General features: G+C 39.7%; 1 protein-coding gene across 1 annotated transcript in view; it reads left to right on the forward strand.

Annotated features, from left to right (window-relative positions):
- The window catches only part of SLC9A4 (solute carrier family 9 member A4), a 32,440-nt gene extending 27,651 nt beyond the window's left edge, over window positions 1–4,789 (forward strand). Inside the window, exon 12 of the mRNA XM_026793027.2 lies at window positions 2,406–4,789. Coding sequence (XP_026648828.2) covers window positions 2,406–2,704 — 299 coding nt within the window. The 3' untranslated portion in view covers window positions 2,705–4,789. The remainder of the gene's footprint in view (window positions 1–2,405) is intronic.
- The last annotated feature ends 9,029 nt before the right edge of the window (window positions 4,790–13,818 follow it).

The raw sequence follows: 13,818 nt of genomic DNA on the forward strand, positions 1-13,818 counted from the left end.
TGAACAAATATTCCTGTGATCCCTGCAGTTCCACCTGGCCAAGCTAAAGAACACAAATTAGCCATTCCCTGTAGCCCTGCAGACAGAGCTGTATGCAAAATTATTATGAATTTCTGAACCTGTAGCCCAGTCCAGGTGAGACTGATGGAGCTGCATGCCCCAAGTCCTGCAGATACCAAGACTGAGCAGGTATTCCCAACATGCAGCCCCACACCAAAATTCCGTGCATGTGTACACACAGCCAGACACAGAGAGCAGCACTGGCATGGCACAGGGCTCACACAAATGCAAACAGCACCAATGGCCACATCCTTGTCCCCTCTCTGGCTGATGGGCTGATAGACTGTTAGTGAAAAATTATAAATACATGCATGCTATCTGAATCTTCAGTAGCTGGCCTGAGATACATGCTCTGCTCAGCACCTGGCCCTGGACCTTCCATCTGCACATTTGGTGGCACTTGGGCATGTTGAGTCCCTGGGGACACAGCCCCCATCAGCTGCTGGCACACAGACCTACACACATGCACACAGAGACTTGGTATTACGCTCTCCCTCGTGTATTGTAGGACCCTCCAGCAGCTGGCCTTGGGCAGCCAGTCTTCCCTGCCTAAAAGACCTAAAGTATTCCACACAGCAGTCTCAGACCTAAAAGCACTGCAGACACTTGCAAGGAACCAAATGCTGCTGTAGGAGGTAGATGCATTATTTTAGTTGGTAGTGAATGCAAGTATTTTTTTTTCTATTAGGCCTGAATTTAAGGCCTGCCTTGTAATCTATCAAAATAAAACATTTTTTTGGCCCAGCCTCTGGCCTCACCTTAGGGCCGTTGTGTGGCATTAACACTACTTTATGCGTCTTCAGCAGGAAAAAGCCACCCTAAAGTCTCTCATAAACTCTTGGGATGAGATAAATTGCTCTTGAAAACTAAGAAGAGAAGTACTCAGTATGTAGGGAATTAGAGTGACAACCTCATTTATGCACACATGCATTTTCAGAGATGAATGTCATCTCTTCTGCCTATGCCTGGAAGACCTTCTGGAAAAAAATCTTTCAGCAAGCTTGATTTAGGTCTTATATACAGCATGTGCAGAAATTTTAGTAAATAAAGCTCAGAAATACCTTAAATTGATCCTTAAGTCACCTACCAGCTCTTTCTGACACTCATATAAATGAATTGTTCAGAGAAGTTGTCATTGCCCAGACAAATTATGGACTCCCCATCCCTGAAGATGTTCATGAGCAAGTGGATGGGGCTGACCAGCCTGGTCTAGTGGAAGATTCCCTGTTTATGGAAGGGGGGCAGAGGTAAGGGACCTTAAAGGTCCCTTCCAACCCTAACCAGTCTATGATTTTATGAATTATTTCTTTGGCAGTATATATTATTCATTCTTTGTAGCAGTGATGCTCCCAAAGGGCTGAGTGGAAGCCCTGGAAATCTGAGAAATCCTATCCTGCGTGGGGTGTAGTATGTCCATGTGGCCTATGAGCAGCAGTGCTTTACTGTGCCAACTGTGAAATAAACATTAGCTTAAAAGAATTGAATAGTTATGGATCTGCAATAATTTCTTAACTTTTGAAACTATGACCACAGTTAATACATGTATACTTGAATTGTAGCAGGATTTGGACTAATTTTGCTGTTCATAGACCTCTGTCTTTATATCCCAGATCCTCCTAGCTTAGATTGTTAGGAGTTGTTTCTTAAATTAACTACTTTCCTGCTGTGTAGTTAGACTACAAGTGGCTTTAGGAAAGGGAAAAAGTATATTCTATAAACTCAGCAGGATAAGAATACCAGTTACTGGCCTCTTGCAGGCAATTTTTTACAATGTACTTGTGGCAAAGCAAGCTGGTAGGAGCAGATCTGACACACCCAAAGTAATCAAAGCACCCCTGATTTCAGATGCAACTGTTCATCTTGTTAGTCACAGGTCACTGGCAAACTTGATTTTTGATGGATCAGAATTTTCTCCTTTATCCCATTTTTGTTTTGTGCTGTGGGTTTAAAAATGCTTTTTAACCATGGTACTAGGTACACTTGTGAAATTTTAGAAAAATTTAAATTACATAAAGGAAAGCTCTTGCATTTCACTCTTGCCCTTCACCCTTGCAGGTGAAGGTATTGGGCAGGTCTGTGTGACACCAAAAGGTGAATGTGCTCATATTCTGGGGTTTCAGAGCTGAGATGAGGTAAAGAAAATCTTTTAAACATCGACTTTGAGATGAAAATTAAAAATTAGGGCTATTTTTAGTTCTTGACTGCTTCCTTATTCTATAGTAATTATTGAAAATGTTTCAGTTCCAGGGTATTGTATTTAATACCCTTTATCTCTCCTTTCCAATGCCATGGCATTTCTCTCTTGCTTGTTTAAAGAAATGAATTATTTGTCTGTTTATCTTTAGATCAGCACAGGAGTGGCTCTGATGCTGCACTGCCATGGACATTGAGGTCCCAGCCCCGACCACGGCCGCTGGAAGCACAGCAGCGCCAGGAGCTGATTCCAATGGCACACCTGGACAGACGAGCTGCTCCATCCAACCTGCCAGCTCGCAGAGGAAATTCAATCAGGCCTCATCATTTCACCAGAGCACACAAGCCAGCTCCCATGCCAAGGGCTCGCTTCACTGTCAGAGAGGTGGAGGAGTATGAGTCAGAAGAAGAGACAGAAACAATGGCACCAGCCAGGCCATTAGTTATATGAGGAGCAGAGATCATCAGTGTTTGCATCTCTAGGGCCCTTGTTGCACTGCTTCTAAAGAAATAACAAAGCTTTTATATGAACCAAACTATGATTTTCCTCTGGGGACCAGTGTGCTTGCTCTCGTATCACTTTCAAGAGTTGTATTAAGGTATTTAGTGGCTCAGAGAAGACTCAAATTCTTATGGGCTAATATCAAGCTTTCTTTCCAACAAAACACTCCAGGAAAGAGGAGAACATGATATTTGTAGGGGTTTGGATGTGGATTTAAACAGCAGTAGTTGGGTGCATGAAGTGCTATGGATGAAAGATGACACTGCCTCTGTTTCATGCTATGGTCTGCATCCAGAAATATCTAAAGGCATCTCTGACTTGTGAATGCACAGATTGATTACCTCAACTTCCATAGAGCTTTTTGATTTCAGATCAGAATCAGCTGCATTCTGGAAAAGAGTTAAAAACAGAAAAGCATTTTTTAGGGCATATAAATGTCACTGAAGATGCCTAAGCAAGACCTTAAGTCAAAAGGACTTTCAGTGAACATTTTAAGCACTTGGGAACCTCTTGGTAACTCAGGTTTTGGCTCTGCAAAAGCGTGTAAAGTCATCTACGTAGAAGATCCATGGCTCCAGCTACTTAAATCAACTTCAATATGTAGGCTCCTCTCACTCACCTACAGTTAATTTGGACGAATAAAGGAGGTATCCTTGTATGTAGAAATCCAGAGGAGTTTTCAGGCAGAGTGCCATCAGGATTTTATTTGTAAGCATCAAATGGCAAGAACATACACAATATTTTTGTGATTCAGCAAGCAGAAGGCTTCCTTGTAGAGTATCTAACTTCTCCATTCCCCACTTCCACCTTGTGTGCCCAACACATGCACCATTTTTCACACTACAGCTGGACCAGCAATGCAGATAGGAAGCAAGAAACTGGGATTAAAGGTAGAGGGAGCCTAATCCTGTAGCCTGCTGTCTAGCAGGGAAAAGAGGCCTTGTGTTTGCCTCACAGCTATTTGTAGTGTCTTCCTATATGTTGTACAGAGAAGATTTTCTCCAAAAGAAAGCAGAAATAACCAGAGGGATGTGCAATACAGCACTTGAACTCCCTGCCTTTCTGTGGAGCTCCCTTCCAAGTGGCTCTGTGTGCCCATGCTCCACGCTCCATGGTGGCTCTCCCTAGCAGCAGGAGAAGCAAGTATGGTCCTTAGTCATTTTAGCTAAGTCCTAGACACCTATTTTTTCTGAAAAAGTTCCTTTCTGTAGAATGGAAGCAGCATTGCCACTGTCTTCTGTGTCTTGGCAGTGTAGTTGAGCTGATTTTATCCAAAGGGATGAATCCAGAAGTCCATACACCCACCCTTACAGCTGTACTGGAGTCAAATCTATGGTTAAGAAATGTACCAAGTTCAGTCACGTTTTTGTTAAGTTTCCTCCTGTTTCCTCCACTCAGACCTTGCTCAAGGTCTATAAATGCTACTCTGAGAGTCAGAGATAGCAGTGCTACTTGCATGTTCCTCTTTTTTATATTGCTGGTATTGCTTGTATGTCCTGGTCCATAAAAGAACTTATTCCTGTAAGTTATGATTTCACATTTCTTACAAAGGCTTTCTGATTCAGGACAGGTAGAATCTAAACTAATAAACTTGAAAAGCACTGCCGGAGGAAGAAAGCCCTACAAGCCCTTTTCCCTATTTTCTTGTGTTTGCAGCTTTTATGCTTAGCAGGTTATAATGAATCATCTGTACTGAAATTGTACAAAGCTTTATGAAACTTGAGTTTTGTTTGTATTTCCTTATTGTGCCAGAGAAATTATATGACTTCCTTTTATGAAAACAGTGGTACATTATTAAAACAGGGTAGGATTTTTTGTCTGTACCGAAACTGAATTAGCAATGAAATACAGTTCTGTACCTGAAAATCAACAAATAAACCCAGCTCCACCAAAGGAGGAAGTGCTCCACAGAGTTTTTAAACAAAAGCCTTGCACCAGATCTCAGTCCTACAGCAAGTTATATTGACATATCATAAATCTAAATTAAAACATGATATTAAGGGAAAGAGTTACTATACAAACTCAGTTCTTAAATTGCACTGTGAACCACACGATACTTGCCACATGATATTTAATTGAGGGCAAAATTAGCACCCATATGTTGTGGTCTAAGGCCACAGAGGTGCATGGAGTAGGACAACAGAGGTGTGAAACCTGCTTCTGCAGAGTTGTGGGGGATAGGAACTGCTGGCAATCCTTGGGGACAGAGAGAATGTGGAAATCTGAAGGAAAGATGAAGAAGGGATATTGTCTCATCTTCCAAGGGAGGCTCATGAGAGACAGCTTTAATGGAGGATTTACTGTGAGCAGCAAATTCAGCATTCAGCATCTTTAAGAAGATTTAATCAACAAATTGTCTCGGGGAACTGGACAGAGACAAACTCTGTGAGACGAGGATTAATGGGATGTCAGGAATGGCCTGGGAAGGGACTAGGCACACACCATGAAAAAGAGGAGTCTGCATTTTGACCCGTGTATGTTTGACAGATATGCTTAAAATTGGCTCCTAAATTCCTTAAATATTCTACAAGTTGTGGAGCATCATATAATTACCCATCAAAAGTAGGGTGCAAAACATTCAGTTTCTAATTATGGGTTTATATTAGGACTAGAGAAAAATAATAAAATACTAAGACAATTAGTGCATAGATGGAGTCAAATCTCCCTCCTTTGCTTCATTCCTAACCTTCTTGTTGATGAAATCAGTGACCCAGAACTTCAGAGAGTGTAAAGCTGTAGAGAAGCTAGAAGTTAATAGAGTGCTCTCAGATTTTGCAGTCTAGCTCCTAAACTTGTAAAGTCTATTTTTAGTTTTCATTCCTAGCAATTAGTAAATAGTACTGGAAGAAAATTTCCTTCTGTGCCATTAGTTCCTGTTAATGGCTTTGCTGGCCATCAGCCAAGAAGCAATGCTGAAGATTCCTATATAAAATATGCTCCAAAATATAATGTTGCACATCTTATTTTTTTTTTCATAGTTTTTTTTTGTGGGAAGAAAAGTTCTTCTGAAAGAAGCACATTACTTATATTTTAAGTAGCAATAACTACTGAAATATCTTATTACAAGTAACTTAATCCATGTCCATAGGCTTTCAGGCCTCACCATAAAGAAAGCTGAAATGGTTTAGGGCATGAATTTAAATCCAGTGTGTGGGCATTCTTAAGCTCTTGAACCTGGGTCACATCCAGGAACCTTGTGCTATGATTTACAAAGGTGAGTTAATTCAAGACCTCTTTCTTTTTCTTTTTTTTTTTTTTTTTTTTTTTTTAGACTGGTAGAGTGCTATTTACTCAGGAATTTAAATTCCACACTTATTTAAGGTAAACTGGCACAGGAAATCCATGCCCAGAAGATGTGGAATATTATTCAAAATCCAGAGAGGAAATAAGAGCTCAGAAAATTAAGACTGTTTCCTTGGCAGGACAGGTGGGTTTCAGGAAGGAATAATAATTAATAGCCTTTACCTTTCACAGTAGAGAAAACTGGAGATAATGCTGTAACGTGGTAGTTTAAGCCCAGCTTGCAACTCAGCCCCATGCAGTCACTCATTCACTCCCCCATGGTGGGATGGGGGAGAGGAGGAGGAAAACCTTGTGGGTTGAGATAAAGACAGTTTAGTAAGTGAAGCAAAAGTCACACACACACAGGCAAAAGAAAACAAGAAATTCATTCACCACTTCCAATGGACAGGCAGGGGTTCAGGTATCTCCAGGAAAACCAGGCTCCCACACACATAACAGTGGCCTGTGGAGGCAAACACCATCACTCCGACTGTCCTCCCCTCCTTCCTATTTCCCCAGCGTTGTTGCTGAGCATGACACCACAAAGTGTGGGGTATCCCTTTGCTCGCCTTGTCAGCTGTCTTGGCACACCCAGCCTGTTCATTGGTGGGGTGGGAGGCAGAGCAGGTCTGTGCTCTGTGTACACAGAACTCTGAGCACAGCTCAGCAATAACAGAAACGTCCTGTTATTAACACTGTTTTCAGCACAAATCCAAAATACAGGCCCATATGAGCTACTTTAAATAAACTCTATCCCAGCCTAAACCACCTCACACCTTGTTAATCAATGAGACTTGATTGATTAACACCTTGTTAATCAATGAGAACTTCTTAATCAATGAGAAAAATAAGACAAGAACAATCACAATGAGAACATATTTTAGGAGCAAAAGCAACAATGTTCAAACAGAATTTTGCAGAAAAAGAGAGCATTTATTGAGGTCAGTGATATGTTGTGAGGAGCTGGCAGTACTTTCATGTTCATTGCACAGTGTAATTGACTGTTAGATCTTGTTGTTCTTTCTGCAGCTATTGCTTTTCAATTAATATCCCTGGCAAGTAAGAATGTGCCATAAAAGAAGAATCTCTCCCTTAGAGAAGCCAGCAAGAAGGATGCAGCAGCAAGTGGAGTGCCAGCAATCAGACAAGATAGCAGCTTGTGCAGGGAGCATCCAGATGTGATGGATGTTACATCCAAGTTAACAGGGTGCACTGGAAGAAGGCTTTGCTGTGGTGCCTCTTCAAGGGACAGTGGTGCCCACCCCTGAGCAGTCAGGGCTGCTGCCATCTGTACAGCACCCCTGGGGAAAACTGCTGCTTACAGGATAATGCCAGCAAGCAGGATAGGGAAGGATGCTGTGAAAGACCCAAAAGAGTTTCTGAGTCACACCAGGGGAGAACACTGGCAAGGGATGCAGAACCAGGGGCTGAGGGAGGCATCTCCCCTTGCAGCAAAGCTCAAACCCCAGTGCATGGAGCAGGCAGGTGTCCACTGAAGGCAGAGAGAAGAAGCTGCAGCACAAGGAAAAGAGTAAATGTCCTGGTGGGAGCTCTGGGTGGACTGATTTAGTGCTGTGTGTGTGCCAAGGAGGTACACTGGCTTAAATGACAAGAGTTCAGATGTGCTCAGAGCAGCAAAGGGAAGCTATATGAGATTCAGGAGAATAGGTCAGAGTTCAAGGCTTGAGAGGCTTATAGTGATCATGTTTAATGTGAGAAGGATAAAATTCATATTTATGAGAGAAGTAGTCAAAGAAAGAGGACCAGTGATATCTGTAGGGGAAACCATCAAATGGCTGTGGATGCAAAACAGAACTTATAAGTGACAGAAGATGAAAAATATTGTGAAATGTTCTTTATTTTCCTGCTGGTGTGTCAGTTTTGAGAACTAGCACTTTCAAGGGTTTTTCCTGTGGCCCAAAAACTTAGACCCCAAAACCTCACATTTTATTGTCTTGTATGAGTGGAAGCTACTATTTAAAAGCCTGTGGGTGACTGGAAAATAGCAACAAATATTTCCCAGCTTCCTTTTTTTCATATGTAATCTTTTAAAAATTTTCTATTTACATATGTGCATAAAACACAAACACTGAGAGTGGAAAAGCAGATTACCTTATCTCTATATTTTGTTTGCTTTTTAGGTAGGACAATTATATTTACTGTTTAGCCAAACTCACTATACTTTAGAACCTTAAAATTAAACATGTTAGGTTTATGAGTAATATTCAGAACCAGTTAAAATGACTGGAAGTTTATTGAGCTAAGTTACCTAGTTAATTTCATTTTGAGACTCTGTGTTAATCTCAAGTGAAACTTCTTTTTCTTTCCTTCTTTGGTTTCACAGGTGTTAAATTTCAAAAGCTAATATTGATTCTTGTTTATTTCTAGTCCACCCATCCTTATGGAAAAATTTCACTACCTTTCAATCATGAGAAAAGTGACATGGACTGAAGAAAACAATGTCAAGTTCTGATTTTCAGAGTTTTCTTTGGCAGGGCAGAGTGCAGCCACACCAACAGTGTACAGAAGTAGACAGCCAATCTGAACATCATACCTTACTTATTTTTCTACCATCCTTGTGGGAGAAACATAGAAAAGAAGAAGGATCTGTCAAGAATAGCCACAGTGAGCTATGGGCACAGGTATTGGTCATCTGCAATATCACTTTTACATGTGCAAACACAGGTCAGATTATCAGACAAAGCTCAATACTTTCTCATCAGTAACCTATTTGGCTAATATAAAATTATCTTAACTGATGCTTGAAGTTAAACTGCTGGCACCTGTGTCAAGTATTAATTTGGACTCATTATTTGCTACTAAGCCTAGGACCATTTGCTCCTTGCTCCAATGAATCAGCAGTGATAAGGGGTGAAAAAAAATTAAAAAAAGAGACTTTGGTTCCTTGACCCCAAGTCTATCTTTACTTCCCTTTGGTTTTCAGATGACTGAAACCTACAGAACGGAACAAAAGAACAGGCTGAAGCTTTTCATTCATCTCACACCACAAAAAAGGAAACAATTCACACAGAAATTGTTTCTGCACTGCTTCAAGCCAGATACCAGGACTTGCTGCTTACAAACACCCAATGTCCTAAACTGTGTCATAAAATTTTGCCATACTTAAGAATCATGTACAAAATATATGTAATGTAAAAAAATAATTTTCCACTCATTTTTCCCTTGTACATTCACGGTTGTTCCTTTCAAAATCTATATATGTTCTGCATGTTTTGCTTAGTTCCAAAAGCTGGTGACAGGGTAGAAAGTGAATATACTATGGCAAACACACATCTTTCTTGGAAAATGGAACAGAAACTCTTGGAAGCTGCTCCTTTTCCCTTTTCTCTGATGGGGACGGGAGGCTGGAGATGTTTAGCACAAGTGTTAGAACTAGGACAAATCTCTTAGGGCGAAAGGCACTCAGGGCTAAGGCATATACAGATGCCACAATTCATCTTTGGCCACATTTGGTAGAGGAACCACAGAAGTTCTTTGCTGCCTGGATCAGCAGCCAGAGCTTAGAGAGGCCCCTGGGGCACCTTTAGGGCAGCTGGACAGAACCCCTGGGACTGAAAGTGGAGGGGACCTGCTCAAGGCAGCCAATGGCATTTAGGGCATAAATTGATTAACATGTGGATGGCTACCTTGGTCACCACCTGATAAACAGCTCTGCTTCCACTGACTCCAGTGATTGCTTAGACACCTTAGTGGTGAACATATTAATGCAGCTTATTGTGCCTGAATTAGTATTCCACTGACCTGATCCTTTTGAAACTCATGAAAGAAAGTGTCTTTTCAAAGAAAGGCATTATGACTGCTTTATCTTTGAGACAAATATTATTTTCTTCCTCAATAAATTATTTCTATATGTACACATAGAGCACACATACACAGATATAGATATACATATGTATATATTTAACAGTGTCTCACTCTGGGTAACTCCCATATTCTCTTAATTTCTAAAAGACTCTGCCTGCAAGTGTATTTGGCTCTGTCAGCTGTAATGCCTTTAGTGATAGAAAATTGCAAGGCTCACATTACTGCAGCTTCAGATGGACCTTTTGGCTTGAACTCCACTTAATGATAAATATTCCAAAATCATTCCTCATCATTTTCATAAGTATGCAGACTGATGCAAATGAAAGTGATGACTGCTGACAAAAGTCTTGGCAATTTAAAGGAGATTTTTTCTTATTTTTCCATAGTGTAGAAATGCCTTATACTGATTTACCAAGAGCTGCAGAGCAGATAGAACAGCTGGTGCCAAGATCAGATTTACATGTCTTGTTCCTGGGTAATGTAAAGAAGGAAAGATGTAGTGACCAAGCATAGAACTTCATATAAACAAGTTTGCATGAATTAGGTTAAGTTTCAAAGCTCAAATGAGCTCATTTTGTTATTATTGTTGTTGTTATTGGTGGGGTTTTGTTTTAGTTTGTTTTGATTTTGTTCGGCTTTAGCCTTCCACTATGTGCAAATTTTCCTGTAGTAATTTTTCTGTCTCTAAAATAATGGATAAACTAAACTTCTACTAGATGACAGCATTAATTCTGCTTTATCTGCTGGAAGAGGAACACTTTCACCAAAGAGGAAAGGAGCTGCAGTGACCTCTGTTGATGGAATTAAGCAATGTGTTTAAAGAGCCAAAAAGGAAAAGCGACACATTCAAATCCTCTGCTGTAAATCAACAGAACAAAAAGCAACTGTGCTAAGGAAAAACAACTTTCAGGCTGAATATGAAAAAGATTGACACCGACACTTAACACCCACTGAAGGCAGAAACCCTATCAAAGTATTTGCCTTTTAGAAAATTTGTTCCGTGGTTTTTTGTTTTTGTGTGGGATTAAAAACCATTGGCATAAAGACAGAGGGAGATGTGGGGTTTTTGCAGTGCTATAGTGCATTCCAGGAGTTTATATCACCAAAAGAAAACATTGTGCCTCTATGTATTACATGATCTTTATTTAGTGACCAGTTCCCCACGCCAGACTGAAACACGGTGTTCTTGAAGTTTTGAGGCAAAGAAGCTTCCCAGTTGGCAGGCTGCCTGTGGCAGAAAGAAATATCTAGGAACTGTCATGCCTTATGACCAAGAATTTGGAACGTGTCTTTATGGGCTAGCTCTGATAGAGGAAAATAATTAAACACGTAAATACCCACAAGGATCTGGACTTTAATGCTTAACCTCAAGGTTTGGAGGAGTGTCATTAGAGCCAAACACTTAAGGATTCATCCCATATGAATAAAGTTATTGAAATCAATATAAAAGCTTCCATTAAGAGCTAAGTAGTTTGTGGAAATAGGAGGAGTATGACCTTAATTTTTTTCAGACTTGGGCCTTTGCTAAGGACTACTCAGTATTAAACAGAGGCATAACTGAGGGGCAGGGCTTTGTGCTCTTAAATTTATTTTATGTTTCCAAACTGCCCAGTAAACAATTGGTACCCACACTGTCTTTTCCAGGAGCCACCGGGATAGAAATTGGTATTGGTTTCCTTCAGTGTCAGGTGTTGTGGTGGGTCTGACCATCATCACCAAGATGGAATTCTTCCCTCTTTAAGTATTTCAGTTTGATAATGCCTCCACCAGAGCCTGAGAAGCTTGTTTTCTTAGTTTACTTCACAGAACCACTGCTGTGCCTGAAACATCCTTCTCACAAGAGACAAATGGATATTGCTAATGTCTTTTTACTAGTATCTACTATGGTATTCTCATTCAGGATTTGTAGAGAATGATTTCTGCAAGTGTAAGGAGGGAAAAATACCAAATTCATTATGGTTTTTATAAAAAATACTAGAAAATCTACATAATGAAATATTTTATTTTGATATAGATAAATATAACCCCCAAAATAATAGATCAGTACACTATGATAGGATATCATTAACTAGATATTAATTGTGTACTTGGTCTGTCAGTCTAAGAATATCAAGATACACAAAGTGTAAAGAATTCAAACCTATCCCAGTTTGCATATGTTATAGAGGCCATAAATATTATGGTGTCTTTATACAAATTTCAGAGTAAAGGCAAATATTTATATCTGCCTCTTTGAGAACTACTTGCTGCTGGGTATGAAGGAAGTATTGATGTATCTTCTATATATAATTAATTATCCTGGTGAAGATCTTAATTGACTGATGGGAAATTATGTCTGGATATTGTCTCTGCATGAGTCTGACAAATTTTTGTTCACAGTGGTCAGGATATGAGGTATAGCTGGGTGGTAGGTTAGATCAAAGATCTAATTTTTCTTTAATATATTATCATCCTACACAGATCCCTGCCTGTTAAAGGACACCAAATTCCCACTCAACATGCTAAATATAAACAAAAAAATGACTATTCCTGGAAGAGTTTACATATTAAGTAAATATGTTCTGTGTTAGAATAACACATAGAACCAGTCTATATAAAGAACGATTTTTTTCTGCTAATTGTTATCCTACCTTGAGTTGTGAAATTTTTTTATGTTGCTTGACATAATTATAAAAGGAGTTTTTGTAATATTGTACACAGCTACAACTTTTGCACTGAGGCTGAAATCACCTATGTTCTGGCATCTAAGCTAAAACTGAACTCCATTTCCACATGTATTAGTTTTGTGACCTCAGATATCATTTTAGGAAGCAGGATGTGACTTGAAAGGAATCAAAATATCTTATTGCTGCTTTCAACTGTGCATTGTTATTACCCAGTATTCAGGATTTATAATTTAGTTTTTTTCCATTTTAATTTTATAGTGCATTTATGAACAAGTTCCTGAGCTGTTATTTATGTACCAGTCTTTAAAGGTCATTTCTCTTGGCTTATCTTATAGAAGAGAAAGGAAAAACTCAGTAGTCATCTTTTTTTATATCTGCAAAAGTATCTTTTTCATACAATTATAACTGTTTGACAGGAATTTGCTCAAAGTTAATGAATATCTTTGGATAGAGATTAAAAATGGAAAATTACATCTTCAGAGATGTACTTTTCTTTAAATTACTAGTATGTGAAAACTGTTTTGGAACTTTAATTGCTGCTACAGGCTTACTACAAAATAAACTTTGCAATAAACCCTGGCTGATCCTTATCTATAACCAAAAAACCTCCACACTGGCAATAGCATAATGTAGGGTGAAATCATATTTGGATTTGGATTTTTTCTTGTGACTGAGTTCAAAAAAGCAGGATTTTATCTTCAGAAAGCCCCAAACTGCTCCTCTCTGTATGCAGAGATTATCTGGATCCTGCAGTAATTGCTGGTTTGGTCAATTGCTTGATTTTCTGCAGTGAGCAGCCTTACATACTTTCTGGTTTTGGCCTTACACAGAAGCATTTGGGTATGATTTCTCAGGGTAAACTGGACAGTTCAAACCCAGAATTTGAGTGACCTGAGTTGGAAGCCAACTTCTCTGCTCAGTGCCAGCTCTGAATCATAACAATTATGTCCATTTCCAAAAACTGCATCTGGACCTGCCATTCTTTTGACCCTTGTGATTTTGGCAATTTGTACCTCTCTGTTCATCCTATTTCAGTGTGATACAGGTGAGAGAATCCTGAGTGTCAAACCCAGGGGAGAAGGCTTCATCTAATCCTCACAGAGAGGCAACAACTACAGAGGTGACAGGTAAAATCCCTTATCATCACAGAATCACAGAGTGGTTGAGATGGGACCTCTGGAGGTCATCTACTCCAAACCCTCATCCATGAGTCCCCTCTAGTAAATTGGAAAATACCTGGAGAATGCACACACCTACAAGTTTCTTAGCAAGGGTCAAAACTCGTATTCC

Source organism: Zonotrichia albicollis, chromosome 2, assembly GCF_047830755.1.
Source record: "Zonotrichia albicollis isolate bZonAlb1 chromosome 2, bZonAlb1.hap1, whole genome shotgun sequence".
Taxonomy (NCBI): domain Eukaryota; kingdom Metazoa; phylum Chordata; class Aves; order Passeriformes; family Passerellidae; genus Zonotrichia; species Zonotrichia albicollis.